We start from the raw sequence: 18220 nt of genomic DNA on the forward strand, positions 1-18220 counted from the left end.
TAGTTAATGTAACTTGTTATTGGTAGCAATTTTTATGTAACAGGGCCCATGACGGGGGAGGGGGGGGGGGGGGAGGGGTCTAGTAAGAGTAAAATGTAAAAGAGAAACGGAGATCAGAAAGTCACCATATCAGATTAAAACAAAATTAGAATGACAATTATTAAAATGTCACGCATTACTAATTGAAGACTTGTTGTCAGCAGGATAGATATATCTCGTAAGTTCAACTGAAGGACAATTTTTTTTTCTTCTGAATAGTGTGTTCCGGTATTGTATCTACATGTAGATTATAATCATTTTTCAATATGTTGTTACACTCTTGTAAAATGAGATATCGTGGAAACCAATAAACTATCTATCTATCTATACCCCCTTTATGATACAATAAAACGTGCAAGCATATCAAGTGTTACATTTCTTGTTTAAAACCAGAGGAAAGCATTGTAATCATGCCGGTGTCGATCCCGAGGGTGGGGGGGGGGGGGGGTGGCCTGTACAATCATCCCCCAATAATCCACCATCAAAAAAAAAAAAAAAGTAGTAAGTTACTCGCAAGATGACCATCAATATACACATTTTGCTATCTCATTTTCATAATACATACATATATAAATAGAAAACGAAGTAAATGAGACAACCGTATATGAGACAAGAATAAATTGAATTCTCGCTCATACGGCTTCATCAGGAATTGATCAATTTATTCAATTTATTCACTCAACAGCATCATATAAATGCAGTGCGCCAAATATAACTTATAAGATAGTTCACTTGTTATGTTGTTTCCGTTTACCCTTTTTGAAATTCACGTCATTGTATCTTTATTTGTTTGTTTTTTCACTCATTTTATTTCCTGATATTTCCTAAAACATTTTTCAAAACGCGCTAAAAGTTACAGTCGTTTTACTCTTTTAATTTGGGCATTATTGCCAAGAAAAAAATGTCAACCAATTCCTCAATATAAAGAACTCTTAAAGGTAAAGGAAAGCATCTGAGCAAGAATATCACGTGACTTTTGGCCAGTTCAATCTGAAGTGATTTTTAAAGCTAAGTGGGGTTGATGATGCGTTTTTTTTCTCATAATGCAAGTAAAGTAATAAAATATTGTATCGGTTTTGTCCGAATGGCAGCATGTAGGAGACGAAACTTTCAGTTTGTTCCCTGATTCATACTCATTATCAATTTTGTTTTTATTGATTTTATCCATTTCTTTGTTTATTTATATCTCTACATGTAAAACAATTGAAGAGCAAAATCTTCTGATAGCAATTGGATATAATGATATACATTTTCCTCTATTTACCATGAACAAAATTATTAACCTAAATTTCGAGAGAAATTATGAACACATGCATCTATTTTCCATAGACACCTGAACAAAGTTCATAGATAGTTAAGGTGTTTTTGAAGGTAAGAATGTTATTAAGTTTGAAGTTTTGTTAATAAAAACCCTTCCAATAATAATGCACCTTCTAAGACTGGTTATAGTTTTTGAAGAAAAAAATAGTGCTAGTCTGGTCAGGGCCTTAGGGGAATAATATGCTTATATATAGAGCGTATCTGGTATGATAAGTATATCTGGGTGAAGAAGGAGATAATGGAAGTTCGTTGTTTGGTAGTTGGAACGTAAGTTTTATATTATGTTTTTAAGAAACAGACAGTTTGTATGAGATCAGGAGTGGACATTTTCTGTCATTTTGAGAACCAAATTTTGCATCAGTGATATTCTGTTTCATTGAATTGAGTTTTCCGCAGAGAGGATTCAGTTGAGGAAGAGGGTCAAATGAAAAACAAAAAGCAATATGTTTTTCATTTACTAATGAGGACTATGTTTTTTTTTTTGAGATCTCCTTGCACATAATATTGGAATGGGTTTTTCACGATGAATGTTGTTTGGAGACATCAATATTCATAAAATGTATGTTTCTATCACCAGGAAATAAATAATTTTCTGTCTAGATGATCCTTTCCTGGTTGCTTTTTAATGCATTTGCCCACTGGTAACATAAATTTATTACTTTCACAAGTTGATATCCCTCACCATTGGATTTTGTTTTGGAAATGTCTAAATTTCGTTTAATAATTGATGATATCAGTCTGGTAGGCTTACACTGCAGGCAAGAGTCAGGACTAACATTTAGCATGTTATTACTTTTATTACCACTCTTATATTCTCTGAAATATTATCTGTATTGAGGGTGACTTGGAAAAGTTAATAACTTGGAAGGGAGGGGTGCAACCTGCCACACGCTTCTACCTCTTGGTTGCTTTGATTCATCGCCGAAAATATTTTATTTTAGCACCTATCATCCCCCCCCCCCCAACCACGGATACAAATCGACACCCATGATTGTAATGCATTAGAAAGAAAAGTCTTAATGCTTGAAAAGTCAACATTTCAGTCGGTTGCTATATGGTCCCTCATAGACAAATATTTGAGCTACATTTTAATGGTGCCCTCCAAAATGAAAAAGTGATCCCTTGTGCCCTCCTCCTCACTGCCTTCACAGAATGGAAAACAAATCTAGCTTTCGGGCTTACCGCTGAATTTTATCAATGATTATTCTGACAACTGTTTTTCAGTAATCTTAAAAACTTGTAAATTTGGCATTGACCTGGCGTAGACCTATTTCAGATTTCGTCATGAAGTGGTCACTTTTTCTTTAATGGAGAAATAGTCTTTTCGAACTGTAGGCCCAAGGGTGTCGGAAGTGGAGGGGGGAGGGGTATTTTCGCCCCCCGCAAGAAAAAAAGAGCAGTAAAGGAGTTAAAAAAATGGTTTGTATTTTTTAACCAAAAAGAAAATACTAAAACTAAATAATAATCGATTCACAATAGCAATTATATTCCATTCAAAGAAAAGGGAGAGTTAACAGGAATTAAAATTTCTTAATATTCAGTATGCCCACATTTCAAAAATGGAGAATTTGATAATAACCACTAACGCGCATATCGTGGAAATATTGTGAGAGGATGGGAAAGCGTAAACCGTGTGCGCTTTTTTTGTTTGGGGGGATGGGGGGGGGGGGGGGGTGAGAAGATATGAGCCCCTGAACACTGGCGAACTGATGGGTGGGGGGGGGGGTTGCACTCCCCTCGATACAATTCAAATTTGGGTTATTTTCTAATTCGATACCTCCAGTGATTTACAAATGTCGCTGAAATAACATGATTTTCCGTGATTTTTTTGTGTGAATTATACTCTTGTATGCGTTTGTTGGAAAATACATAAAACCCCTGAGCTTCCGGGGCTCTGTCCCCTGGACCCCACCAAGGGCCCTAAGATGGGCCCTGGATGCTCATCAGTGACCGTTAATAAATGACTAACACCCCTGAGCTTTAAGGGGCTCATCCTCTGGACCCCACGCCAATTAGTGACCTGCCAGTGTCACAAATAAGGTTTTTAAATACGCTTATAATAAAATAGTATTAATAATAGAAAAATAATAAACCTACAAAAGTTACAAAACATACGAAATATACATTACTGTGAACAAAGTTAGTTTCATCAAAAGCAATTTTGAATAAATATGTCTTAATACAGTTTTGAATTGGTACAGTCTGACCATAATTAAATGCCTAAAATTAACCCCTGAGCTTCAGGGGCTCCGGCCCTGGACCCCACTCAAATCTACGCTACGCTCTACTAGCTGATCGTTAATACTCCACTTTGGAAAACGTTTCGAGGGGACATAGGTCTGTTTTGACGATTAGTATAAACTCTTTACAAAATAATGGTGAATTGTACATTATGAATTTCCGACAATATTTTTACCCGTCCAATATTTCTCTCGAACAAACGGCAACCTGTAGGCCTAATATTCGTCATCTTAAAGTTTGCCTTTAGAGCTGTCCAATGAGGATACTGAAATAACTCGCGACACTTATTTTGCTTCTTTTAGTAAACCACTTTTTTGGTCGCGATCTGATCCATATAATTTAAAAAACAAATGTGGCCTATCGGTCAAAATTTCTTGCATATAGTGTGTTTTGCGGCCAATTAATTAAGATGGTAGACTCGACTCTTTAGCAAAATAGCATTAGTTGGAATCCTATTTTTTCAAAATCTGGCCCCCCCCCCCCCCCCGACAAGAAATAAGTTTGAAAAAGAATCAACCATATAGATCCTCTAGGCCCTATTTGATTTTCCTTTTCTTTTATTGAAATGTGATAATGTCAGGGTGGAGTAGCTTTAATTTTCCAATTTTGTCTACAACAGGATATCGTTTTGTGAAAGAGAATGGTTACTTCAGCGCATGTATCGATTTCGTCTCCATCAACAAGAGATGTGAAATCTTCTTCACTTTGTTATGCAAATAAGCTTCGACGGACTTTTTGATTGGCGCTTTGTGATCATGTGTTCTATAGTTGGCAAGAAACGTCACGCTAATGGTGACGTTGTAAACAAGCGAGCTCCAGTACATCTCTATAGCAACAAAGGGCACATTCCATGGTGTCGCTTCCCCGGACTTAATGCAGCCATATTGAATGCCGCACCACAGGAAAACTATCGCTCAAGAAAACGTTGTAAAAATGGATTTTATGCCCGAAATGCAACGCTAATTCATACTTTCTTTTAAGAGGAACGAAATGGTTGACTCGATGGTGGACGCAATTGCAAGAAAGCCTAATTTACAGGCGTCGAGGACGCGATCTTTAACGCAGGGAGACACAGCTACCACGGCGCTCTACCCACACCATGGACATGGCTCGCACGTCGAGCTGCCCCCGATCAAGAGCCACACAATCGGGGCGGTGAAGAAAACCAACGAAAATGTCCCCACCGGTTTGCAAGTTACGCAGCTCTTTGAAACGGACGATAACCACAATTTTAAAAGGCAAGTGCAAAATAAAGTGATAGCGAATGGTCATTTATCACATGATGCAAATGCTTTGCCAGATGTTAAACGTCCAGCAAGTGATGGATCGAAAAATGGATCTGCGAAAGGGAGAGCTTTGCCGATGACACCAGAAGAAAGCATGAAATTATACATGCACAAACTCACTTCATATGAACACCATGAAATATTCAACTATCCTCATATATACTTTACTGGACCAAATGCAAAGAAACGACAAGGTGTGATAGGTGGAGCGAGCAATTGTGGATATGACGATGATCAAGGATCCTACATTCATGTTCAACATGATCATGTCGCGTATCGATACGAAGTGTTGAAAATCCTCGGAAAAGGTAGCTTTGGACAAGTCGTGAAAGTGTATGATCACAAAACAAATCAGCATATTGCTGTGAAAATGGTGCGTAACGAAAAACGCTTCCATCGTCAGGCCCAGGAAGAAATTCGAATCTTAGAACACTTGCGTAAACAAGACAAAGACAATAACATGAATCTCATTCACATGTTTGAGAGCTTCTCATTCCGTAATCACATATGCATCACATTTGAACTTCTAAGCATGAACCTGTATGAACTCATTAAGAAAAATAAGTTCCAGGGTTTCAGTCTGCAACTTGTCAGGAAGTTTGCTCATTCGCTTCTTCAGTGCCTGGAAGGACTTCACCGAAACAAGATCATTCATTGTGATCTTAAGCCTGAGAACATCCTCCTCAAGCAGCAGGGAAGGAGTGGAATCAAAGTGATTGATTTTGGTTCCAGCTGCTATGAGCATCAACGAATTTACACGTACATCCAGAGCCGTTTCTACAGAGCACCGGAGGTGATCCTCGGAGGAAAGTATGGCATGCCCATCGACATGTGGAGCTTAGGCTGCATCTTGGCCGAGCTTCTCACAGGTTACCCACTGCTGCCTGGTGAAGATGAGGGTGATCAGTTAGCCTGCATGATTGAAGTCATGGGCATGCCCTCCCAAAATCTCATTGACACTTCCAAGAGATCTAAGAACTTCATCAACTCCAAAGGCCAGCCACGTTACTGTACGGTGACGACACTTCCCGATGGAACAACGGTACTCAACGGAGGGCGATCTCGCAGAGGGAAGGTACGTGGTCCACCAGGGAGCAAGGATCTTGTGAAAGCACTGAAAGGGTGTGATGACCCGCTCTTCCTGGATTTCCTGAAGCGGTGTCTCGAATGGGATCCATCAAGTCGTATGACTCCAAGTCAAGCCCTCCGCCACTCCTGGCTTCGTCGCCGTCTACCAAAGCCACCTGCAGATGGACATGCAAACACCACCTCAGCCAAGAATAAGCGTCATGGCTCATCTGCAGTGTCTAAGCTTCCTCCCACTGGTGCAGCTGGTAAAGACAGGCAAGATGTATCGCAGCGAACCGTTCTACCAAAAATAGTAACTTAGTCTTAAACATGTCCTGCCTGCAGAAGCTGTAGCGGTGATTCTTCAGCTGTCTGATATGAAGAAATGGAACAACTTGCTTAGGAAGGAAATGAGCAAGTCAAATACTATCCATAACTTGCTGTGTGTGTTGCCTCAGTGCCACAAATGGTTTACAGTGTCATGATAGGAGTTACATTTATGCATCTGATCCTTGCAGATTGTATTGAATTTGATGCCTTACATGTATCTCAATATGAGCTTTTACAAATGTAGTTGAACTACCTTTTGTCAGCACATAATACATGTAGTTCTCAAATGATTTATTATTGCTAAGTGATAGAATTGGTGCCAAAATCAATAGTGTTTATGAGGTTTTTGGGGGGAGGAAATCTATAAAACTCCAATGAAGCATTCAAAACCAAACTGCATTACCTCTTACCAAAAACAAAATGTGTAGTTTGATGATTGTGCAGAGATGGTATAGTATGTCTGTATGTTAAATTGGGTATACACATACATTCCATGTATTCCATGTTGATTTTGCTTTATAAATGTCTTACGATGTGCAAAATTACACTTTTACATGAAGCTGCAAAAACTTCAAGATGGATTAAAGCATTCAAAGAGTTTCCGTCCATGTTATTGATTGAACTGTATGTAAGCTATTAAACATACATGTGAATCAGCTTTTGAGCTGTGGATATAAATGTTGACACAATTCACAAACATTTCTCTTTCTCTAAAATGGTCTTCTAGCTGTAATGGTTGCTGTGCAGTGAAATGTGAAAAAGCTCCGCCCAAATGACTGTATTTGAATTCCAATTTCAACAAAAATTGTCTGTGCTTTCCTTCAAATTTCACTAATGTGCGTTGTTGAAGTGTAATCGCCACAACATACATGTAGTTTTTTAACTTAACCCAAGACTTTCTTTGGTGAACAGTTTACTTGATTGCTTCTTTACATTATGGGGTGTATCAAACTATATTTGATTCATGGCTTGTAAACTAGCCAAGGTTGTCTATACTCACAATGCCAATTGATACTCCGTCTGTGCATTGAATGTCAAGCCTCTGAACAATGTCTGTTTGATTGCACTTCTCTGCATCAATGCATTTCTAAGCAAATAGAGATGAAAGAAAGGAATATCAGAAGTGATTCACTATTCATAAAGATATGGTTCAGTGTGTTTGTTTTCTCTCATTGACCCGTTATCCACCGTGTTTTGAATTGATTTACTCACACATTCAAATTGAATAAATATAATGACTCATGAATGTTGAAAAATTAGTACAATTTTCTTTCCTGTTTGAGGGAAAGACGGGTTGCATAAATAGAAAAATACAATGCAATGACAAGTACCAGAAATGTTGAGAGTATCCTATATATATTTAATACAAAACTAGATCAATGTGTGATATCGAACCTTGTACTTCTGGAGTTATGAATGACAATGCAAGAGTTTTACTAGGGAATCAATAATTTGAGTTTCTGAGACAATTGGCCATATTAGGCAATGTAACATACAAGTATTAATATGGGACTTCCCCTTGTGCCCCAGTGCAAGACAATGCGTTTTTCCCTCTTTCCACCAATTTCAGGAAGAGAATCAGTGTCATTGTGTATAAATGCCTGTCCGCCTGCAGTGCCTGCCTGGCGTTTGTTAGTATAGGGAATGGCATATGTTACAGTATGTGTAGTGTACAAAGATTCCTAGTTGTGAGGCTTAGAAGGTGTGATGCAAGTTTCATGTGCCAAGTTGATCTTGGCTTGCACAACATGTACATGATATTGGCAGTCACAAAGCTAGAATAATGTAGTGTGTAGCTACATGTACTAGCTAGACGGCACATGCCATGTAATGTGTCTTTTTTGTGAGAGAAATTAAACTACATTTGGTACTGGCACAAGGGCATTTTGAAATACACAGGCCTACATGCATAATACACTGTTTATATCCATGATTTAGCTCATGTTATCTGTACAATGACAGTTAGGAGTAGCTAATTGTATACTGGTACTTGTGATTGAGTCAAATCTGATTTTTCTGTTAGTGGATTAGTCATTGTTTGAAGATTGCCACTACCGTGTTTTAAATGTCATTTGTGTACAAATCCATGGGTGGATTTATAGTCTTGTCTTATAGTATAATCAGAGTTGCACTGGTGATAAATTACCCTCATTAATAATGACCTTAGTACTATATGATTATAATGAAAACTATGTGGCCCACATCAATACAATTGCCATGACTGCATATTACATCATCTGCCTAGAAATTCATTTCCATTCCCCATAGCCAACACACGTATTGTGTGCAGTCCTATTGTGTAGCCCGTCTGCCTGCCCGCCCGCACAGCAGTACATGTACGGTATGTCAACGTTGCACATGCCTACACCATTAGTCCTTGTATACACAGAGTCATGAGTAATAGGCATTGATCAAGTTGATATGACTTTAGTGGGTGATAGTGAGCCTGATGACAGTGCCAGACTGGAATGAATGCATTGACCTTTGGGATATTCTAGCTTCTAGGCTAGCTCTGTCCACCTGTCTGTCTTAACCCTGATCTTTAGTATAAGCTCCAAACACCAATCAACAATTAACTTTCTTTCAATGCAGCCAGGTGTTGCTTTCAAATTAGTAACATCTGTTACTTCAAGCATTCTATAGGAAAACTCACAGGTGTACTTAACACTTCTAGTGATAGATGTTCAGCACGCACGAGTATTTAAATTTTACCCTTGATATTAAATATTCCCTTTTCACACTTATGATGTCAAATCATCCAGCATCTGGTTGCTGCAATTGATTTCTCACATTTCTATATTTGAATTTGTTCAGACTTTGATGTTGATAATGTGTGAATTAGTTGGATTGTCACCTTGATGTACACATTTTGAGAATGGTTTTATTTACACATTAACATTGCTGCTTTTTTGCTTTGCATATTTCGGGGTATGTCAGGTGCATACTGAAAATGCAGATGCTCTTTTTCAAAGCCATGCAAAATTCACTTGATAAAATCGCACCTCTTTTATCTTCAGTATTTGGTTCATGTACATGAACATGTTTTTGTATGTATGTATTACCGTATTTGCCGGCGTAAAGGCCGCACCCCCGCATAGGCCGCACCCCCGATTTTGACATTAAAAAAAAAAAAAAAAAAAAAAAAACGATTTTTTTTTTTTTTTTTTTTTTTTTTTTTTTTTTTTTTTCGTGTTTTTGTTTTGTTGTTGTTGTTTTGCTGCCGAAAACCCACGCGTGGAAGGACCTTCATTTAACATCGAGGTGCAGTTAAAGGCGCTGATTTGTGCTTGTAAACTTGTCACAAATAATAGTAACAATGTCGTTTTTAGAAGAATGTGTAAGATCATTAATGTGAATTAAAAACAATAAAGTACCTATGGTACCAGTGGTGTACCTTGTGGTACACCATTTGTTATAGAAAAAATTTGAGGAACTATTATTATAAACTACATATTGATATCTATTAGAAAGATTACTTTCAAACCAAGATGACAGTCAAATTTTAGTGTTGTTGTAGTTTCCGAGTGGTGAGTCAACACACTGATTACTGAGCTGGGAGACATTGCCAGGCATAGCGCCATAAATCGAAACTAAAAAAAAAAAAAAAAAAAAAAAAAAAAAAAAAAAAAAAAAAATTTACTCTTTCGCCGCATAGGCCGCACCCCGACTTTTTGATATTTTCTCTTCCAAAAATACTGCGGCCTATACGCCGGCAAATACGGTACTCTTTTTTGAAGTATTCTGCAAGTCTTCACTGCTACAAACCAAGTTGTTTTTGTATCAATATAATTTGTCAAGTGATAGAGTAATGGATACGGCACATGTTAGTGAATGCAGTGATCTTTTCATGTACAAATTTTCTTCATGCTATTGGCTTGTGTTATTTTATCAAACATCACTTGACTGTGTACTCGGCTTTCTTATCACTGATGTTTATATTTTTAATAAAACATGAGAAGAAACTATGGTAAAAATACATAATTTCTTATTTTTACGATGATGAAAACAAAAAGCTGCGGGACAGCGTGATATTTTATACCATTACAATTCCACTGCATATATTCAACACCTCTGTATATGTAGTTTTTAATTCGCCAGAGTACTTTTATGGATTTTAGCAGAGGAACATTTCTCGCTTTTATTTTATATCAATAGTTTTTACGGAAACCCAGACAGACAATATGAAACAGCATTGATTGTAATAGGGCCCCAAATGTGTGGTCCCCCTATCACTTTATGAGGAGTCCCAATTGTAGAAAAGACTAATTGAAAGATATTTTAACACAAAGCATTTATAGCTTTGAGAAAATTGTCATAGCACTGTAAAAGGCATTATTTTTGGGATGAGTCACATGTCTATTTACATGACTTTAATATGTGGTTTGTTGTCGGGTTGCAAAATAAGCAAAACACAAAAATTAGTTGTTTAACTTGTATTTACAATGCATTGTGTGAGCATGAATTGTAAGTAGCATGTATTAATTATTGTGAAAACATCAACTCGCAAAAAAGGTCTTTATTTCCCTAGTCATCTGTGAAAGTGAAAATGTACATGAAAATATAGGCTTATACAAAAACTGATATAGATATGTGTAGTGTTACCAGTGTATCCACTGATGTTGTTGACCAATACTTGAACCATGAGTAAATTGTTTGAAGGCTGAAATTGTCCTTAGCTTGTTCTCTCTCGCTGAAATGTATTAGTGAAGTTTTTGTTACAACTCTGTCCCTATCTTTTTAGAAAATGGTGTTTTCAAAGCATTGCCTATCTGACCTGCATTTAAAGGTCAGAAATAATGAAAGACCCCCCCCCCCCCCACCCCCTCAAGATAATTATTTCATCCAAGAATCAACTTTTTGGCTTTTCAATACCAGCAGGCTGTAAATTAGCATTCGGCTATGCAATGTACTGAAGGTGTAGCTATTCATTTGTCTTTTCATTCTTTAGAGCCATCAGGTGTTAAAGTACAAGTGCACCTGTACATGCATTGCATTAATGCCCTTCCGGCTAGGCTCCATACAGATCATATGATAGTGGTATGGTTACTACTGTTTGAAGGCTATATACTTTTACCAATCCACTTTTGCATAATATTTCACTTTTGAAATGTTTAACAGAGGAAGGCGATGGTATCTTTTACATGTTTTTATTAATATGCGCTGCCTTCATATTTTATGTACCAAAGCATGTTTTGTACTGATATGAAAACAGTTGCCAATTTAATGAGTGAAAAGAGAAAGCTGCTTACCGGTACATATTTAGCCTTCATTGTTTAATGGAGATTGGATATCTACAGGTAGCGTATGTATCTTGTCTGAGCTGAAGGTCTGGAGCTAGATGGTACCTGTCCATTACATGTACCATGTATTAACAGATATTATCAGCTGATATTTAACCTTTTGCATAAATGGCCCATATTATATACCTATGAATTGTACAGAACCTGATTGCACATTATGTGGCCTTTGTACAGTACCAGAATTTTACAAGTGTGTATAAAGATATAAAGATTGTTATTTAAATATTTGTGTATTCATGCAAATGCCACTACAATTTTCAGTGAATTTCATATTTTACTCACTACTTTGTGAAATGCATTGATGTGATGACTATTATAAATTGTTTTTTTTTCCTTTTGTACTTATGTAGAAAGAATGTAGGCAAAGCATGAATGTATGCTAATCCTACAATTTTTTTCTGACTCAAGGTCTTTTGAAGATCTTGGAATTAAAGAAATGGGAAAACAAAAGCTGGTCAGAATAATGTGGATATTCATTTTGTTCTCATTTTTTATAATTTATTTTTTTAACCCATAGTTTTGAAAGTGATATGTGTTGGATGTATGGTTGCAAAAGGGTTGAGAAGAGAGTTGCGTACACAGTATGTCATGCCTGAAGAAGTGTATTGTATGCTCTAATTCAAGTTCTTTATTTTGGAATATGGTGGAGTTTGGGAGAGGGTGCAAGAAAAAAAGATGAAGAGAGAGAGAGAGAGAGAGCATGAGAAAGAGAGAGCGAGAGAGATGATGATGACTCACATTTATTGGTTGTTGGGTGGGGCAAGTAAGGGAGGCTTAGCTAGAATACATACATACATGTATATACATCATGTACATATTGATATTTATCTGCTTATTCAACCCGGCTAGTCTACTAATACAAATATACAATTGTGTTTTCTAAAAAAGAATATGTATTACATGGAAAGCTTATTATCAAGAATCAAGATGGCATTTCAATTTTTGTCTTAAATCGAGTTTTATGAATTTAATACTACCAAGGAATCTGCCCGATAACTAATTGATCTATAAAAAAAGAAAACCAAGTAATAACTCCTTGATAACACCTGTATTACAGGAGTGAGAAGCCCCATCTTAGTGTGCACTTCATATGACTATACAAATTGTGCTCACTAATTTGTAAGGCTTCTTCCGGTATATCCGGTTGTCTTCTCTGATGAGCTGTCTACTTGTAAGGAGAGCTCACTCGAGAGCCTGTTTTCCATTCTCAGAGCAATTACCATTGTTGCCATGGTAACAGACCATTATCCGGAAAGACGTTCGGGAGATAAGAGATTCTTATAAATGGGAGCTGTTTCTTAACGTGTCGTACATGTAGGGCTCCTCTGTAAATTGCCGTACAGTTGTTGGATAATCATGTAATGGGCAATTTGGGAGAAATTTGAGTGCGATGAATATATATTATTCGTCTTCCACTCATTTTCTTCCATCGTTTACAAGTTATATCCACCGCTTACAAGTTATATCCACCGTTTACAAGTTATATCAACGAACCTTTAACAAAAAACAAATCCCTTATTTCATGTATTTAATAATGTTTATTTCTCGCTAGGGAAAAATAGCGGATTTTTCTTTCTTTCTCTCCCCCCCCCCCCCCATGTTTTACTTTATACAAGTTCAGGGGAGTCGCGTGTTCCTTTTCATCCCTTCAATCTTTTCACCGTTTCTTTTTGGTAGATAGGTAGAAGTTTAGTTTAAATTATTCACGATTATCAGTAAGATTAACTTGCATTATAAATGATTCAATTTCTATCCTTTTCACCTCTCAATGATAAATTTCAATGGACCCCCCCCCCCCCCTCCTTCATATTTGATTGCGTCAGTGGGGCGGGCACCAGGTAACCATACGGATCAACAAACCCTTTCTTTGGGGCTTGCTAACAATAAACGTGGGGGCATGGGTAACAAAGGAACACCACTCGAGTGGTGGTCTGTATTTGCCAAAAGTATCAATAGGCCGATTTTCATGCATGCGAGCAAGATTGCTAATGATTAATATTACGTACACTGTGAGTTGCTTACTTATAAATTCTGGACTCGGGACAGATCTATAGTCTTCATCTTTATGGGAAATTATTTCGTAATCTTTTCCAGAACCCCCTTGGATTTCGCTCGCTTTACATTTTCTTAATGATAGTTTGGAGTGGGGCGAATAAAGAATTGTGGTACTATTGACTCTATTTATAGCCACATGCAGAGCACCAAATTGCGTAGAGAATAATAGAGGCGCCGGCTGGAGTATTGAACAGGCATCGTTACTGCCCCATTTGACCCCACTACATGGTTGCTAGGTGCCGTATAAACAACCGTGTTTTGTATACAGATTGCCGTCCGCCGTATGTGCGATTGCACTGTGCACTTTTGTATGATAGATTGCAAGGACCATGGAGTAAACTCCATGCGAGGACTGCACTTGCATACATTGTGATTCTCCTTTCTCCCTCGCAAAGGCTCTGGCCTGGTGGCTCTACCCCCCCCCCCCTCTCGCTTTTGCTCGCAAGTTAGAGATAACCTCTACTCTTATTTTAAATTCTTGTTTATGACTTGCTCGTCATGATCAGTATTTTTTGTTACGATCACTATAATAAATAATTTTCCTCGAATATTTTATTCATCCCTCGTTGATAATCTTACGTCTACCATTCTATTGATAGGCTTCTACCTCATTGTAGCCAGCATCTTATTTCTTTCCACCGAAAGTATTCGTTTCTTATCCCAATCCTGTTATCCATCATCTCATAGAAATGATCACCTCCTTTATAAATCATGACAGATTATTATCATCATAGCCATAACCGTAATTTACACTTTGTTGCCCAACATTATCATCGATAGATAATTAGACATATTTTATTTATCAACAATAATAATTGAAGTAGATAATGAACCATTAAAATGAGCTGTCTTTGTTGGAAGAATGAGGAGGATGATGATGATGATGATGGTGATTATGATGATGGTGATGATGATAATTATAATAAAAGTAAAATGGTAAACTAATACAAGTAATAAATACAAATGAAAAGGTCATTATCCTTTCTTTTGTTTAATTAATATATTTCTGTAAAGCGCTTTGAGAGGGCCTGTGGTCCTGAAAAGCGCTAGAACGAGCCATTATTATTGATGTGGTGATGATGATGGTGGTGGTGATGATGATGATGATGACGATGGTGATGATGATGATGATGATAAAAATGACAGTAATAATACTACTACTAATAAAGATGATAATTATAACAAAAGTAAAACAGTATCCTAGTAAAAGTAATAAATAAAATAAAATACAAAATAAATAAAAGGTCGTTATCCTTTCTTTTGTTTATTAATTAGTAACGTTTTATCCATCCAAATCTACAACTTTCTCCGCAATAAGATTCTGCGTTTGGTCAACCAGAACAATCCTGTTGTAACAATGTCTTTGAGCTATAACCAGATACAGGTACACAACTTCCTATCGATCACATAGGCCTGCTTATGAACTACAACAAAACCCAAGTCCCAAGCTAACGGAGAAAAGCAGGCTGGCGTGGAATTTCTTTTCACTGCCTTGTTCCAAAGTGAGAAGAAAAGAGAGGCGCAATTACATTAGTCTTGTGGACAGTCACGAGTAGATCGAATATCGATTTTGGAATTGGTTTTACAGGCTGGACATGGCTTTCGGCCAAGATGTATTTGTTAAAAGTACATGAATATCAACGCGAGTGGACTTGATTTTTACAATATACAAGCAATGTTCGCCCTTGGAGCTTTGCAAGTATTGTTTACACGTGGGAGAGGCAAGAGTTAAAACCGCATTTCATTGATTTCGAAGACCAATTCAATGGCTTAGATCGAAATTGACAAACAAGGTTTTTCGCTAATGAGTATATTTCAATTTGTGCTCTGAAGGATATTATGAACAAAAATCTTACGTGGTGCGTTTTATTTCTAAGAATATTACAAGCCTGTCCATGCATACACGTATGAGGCGATGGGGGTGGGGGGGAGGGGGGCTGCAGTCCCTATACTAGCCGCCCCTCCCACCATTACGAAATTTGCGTCACCTCATACATTCGGACAGCTATAGGTGGTCTATTAATTGTTTCCAGTATGTTATGTACTTATGTGACAATATCAATATTCTATAGGTATAGAAAATGTTTAAAAAAATAGCCTGAGCAATCGAACATAATTTATTATCAATAACACAGTATACATCGTATATATATATATATATATATATATATTTCAAATTTGTATACAGTAAACCATGTCGTATACCTTACTGGTAAAAGGACATTTTAAACATCGACAAAACATGATGATACTGGTAGTGCCTTTTTATCTCTCAGAAAGACAATATTTCAATACTGCGAGAGTGTTAATACAAATTGGTAGACGTCACATTCGCGAATTCCACCAAAGCGAAAAATATGATTTGTTACCATGGTGATTTTTGCTTTGATAAGATTGAAGTGTCCCTGGCATTTGAAAAACTATTTATATATACCAAAGGAAGCGCAAGTCGTCATTGTTGTGTATACCTGAGATATTGTTTAATGATTTTATGTGCGATGCTAAAATTATCGAACCACACCAACCACAACTCTTTTAAAACAGCGCAAGGTTTTAGGATTTTGCAAAATCATATATGTTTTATATTAAGTCATACACTTTCATTACTGCCAGTTGCACATTCATATAAAATATATATAATGTACATATACATCAGTACTGTTACGAGGCAAGTTTGAATAATTAAAACAAAACATGAATTTAAACCAAACCTGATGTAATACCGAAAAACGGGAAGATATGCGGGTACGGGGGTCATAGATGATATCCCATCTATGTTATCTCATCAGATGGCGAGGGAGGGGGGGGGGATCCACCCTCACACCCTTACACTCCCTGTCTTACAACCATGGATCCAGAGCAAAAACACTTCTTTGTAAAATACATACTGTTTGTGCCCAACTTTTATCTATATTTCCCCCCCGGAATGGAGCGATTATTGTATACGTCGTGCTATATTTTTATTCATTTATTATGAGATGTCTGGCGCTAGCAGAATGTGTTCATTTCTCACACACACTTTATATAAATAATAATGAGTTGCAGTCTTCATAGTTATGCTTCTGAAACACATATCTCCATGACAACAGTGGCGTTTGTTAGCGATCGTCATCTAGTTTCTCTCGCATGTATTCAAGTGTAAGTGCTGCAATATAGGCCTAATGGCAATTAATGGACATGTTATAAAAAGGCAAGAAAAGGAGGAAAAGGAGAAGAAGTAGAAGAAGAAGAAGAAGAAGAAGAAGAAGAAGAAGAGAAGAAGAAGAAGAAGAAGAAGAAGAAGAGAAGAAGAAGAAGAAGGAGAGAAGAAGAAAAAGGTAAAGAATAAGGAGATGAAAGAGAAGAAGAAGAAGAAGGAAAAAAAGAAGAAGAAGGAGAAGAAAGAGAAGAAGAAGAAGAAAAGGGAGAGGAGGGGAGGGGGAGGAAGCCTCGGGAGAAGAAAAAACGAAAATTGTTGTGTGTCAACGCGTTAATTTTTTATTTAATAGAAAAGCTTTTGTTCTGCTATTATGTGCAGAACATTATTATTTAAAATATTAAACATTTCACAGGTGAAGGAGAACTTGCCTCCAAAAATGAGAGTAATGTATAGGTCTACTCAATCCCTTCCGTTTTCTCTCATCTGGCCTTAGATGATAAAGCTTCTTGAAAGGAATCAAATAAAAAGAAGAAGCCATTAAAATTTGAATTGAAAAAAAGTGAATTTTTTAACGTTCTTACTCTTCATGAATGGCACCTATTCAGCTGGTCATGGCCAAAATGATGATCATTACAAGGATCTTGGGTTTACAATATTACGAGACCATGCATGCCATAACACATTCCATTAGTAACGTAAGTCAATTGATTAAACAGAAACGAATCTGCTAAGTCTTAGCACCTAGAAATGCAAACTTAGAGTAAACGTTGAAATTATTTGTATTCAATGAAAGCTTTATATCTGTACAACAAACAAGACCATAATAAGTAGAGTCTGGTTTAGATCATAACAACCACCATCCACCACCAGTATCACCCCTACAACCATAACAACCACCATCCATCACCATCATCACCACTACCACCATAACACCACCACCATCATCACCACTACCACCATAACACCCACCATCCATCACCATCATCATCACCACTACCACCATAACACCCACCATCCATCACCATCATCATCACCACTACCACCATAACACCCACCATCCATCACCATCATCATCACCACTACCACCATAACACCCACCATCCATCACCATCATCACCACTTCCACCATAACACCCACCATCCATCACCATCATCACCACTACCACCATAACACCCACCATCCATCACCATCATCACCACCACTACCACCATAACACCCACCATCCATCACCATCATCACCACCACTACCACCATAACACCCACCATCCATCACCATCATCATCACCACTACCACCATAACACCCACCATCCATCACCATCATCATCACCACTACCACCATAACACCCACCATCCATCACCATCATCATCACCACTACCACCATAACACCCACCATCCATCACCATCATCATCACCACTACCACCATAACACCCACCATCCA

At 37.4% G+C, this 18220-nt stretch overlaps 1 protein-coding gene across 1 annotated transcript; it reads left to right on the plus strand.

The window, feature by feature from the left end:
* Positions 1-4388: 4388 nt before the first annotated feature.
* LOC115929959 (dual specificity tyrosine-phosphorylation-regulated kinase 2-like) lies at positions 4389-8601 on the plus strand. The gene has a single exon (XM_031000155.1). The coding sequence runs from the start codon at positions 4591-4593 to the stop codon at positions 6274-6276; it is 1686 nt and encodes a 561-aa protein (XP_030856015.1). The 5' UTR covers positions 4389-4590; the 3' UTR covers positions 6277-8601.
* Positions 8602-18220: the final 9619 nt, after the last annotated feature.

The sequence above is a fragment of the Strongylocentrotus purpuratus genome, unplaced genomic scaffold, assembly GCF_000002235.5.
Source record: "Strongylocentrotus purpuratus isolate Spur 01 unplaced genomic scaffold, Spur_5.0 spur5_scaffold_6, whole genome shotgun sequence".
NCBI classification, from domain to species: Eukaryota; Metazoa; Echinodermata; class Echinoidea; order Camarodonta; family Strongylocentrotidae; genus Strongylocentrotus; species Strongylocentrotus purpuratus.

Coding starts and splice junctions, on each gene's coding strand:
- LOC115929959 (XM_031000155.1), top strand. CDS start 4,591: ATGGTTGACTCGATGGTGGACGCAATTGCAAGAAAGCCTAATTTACAG.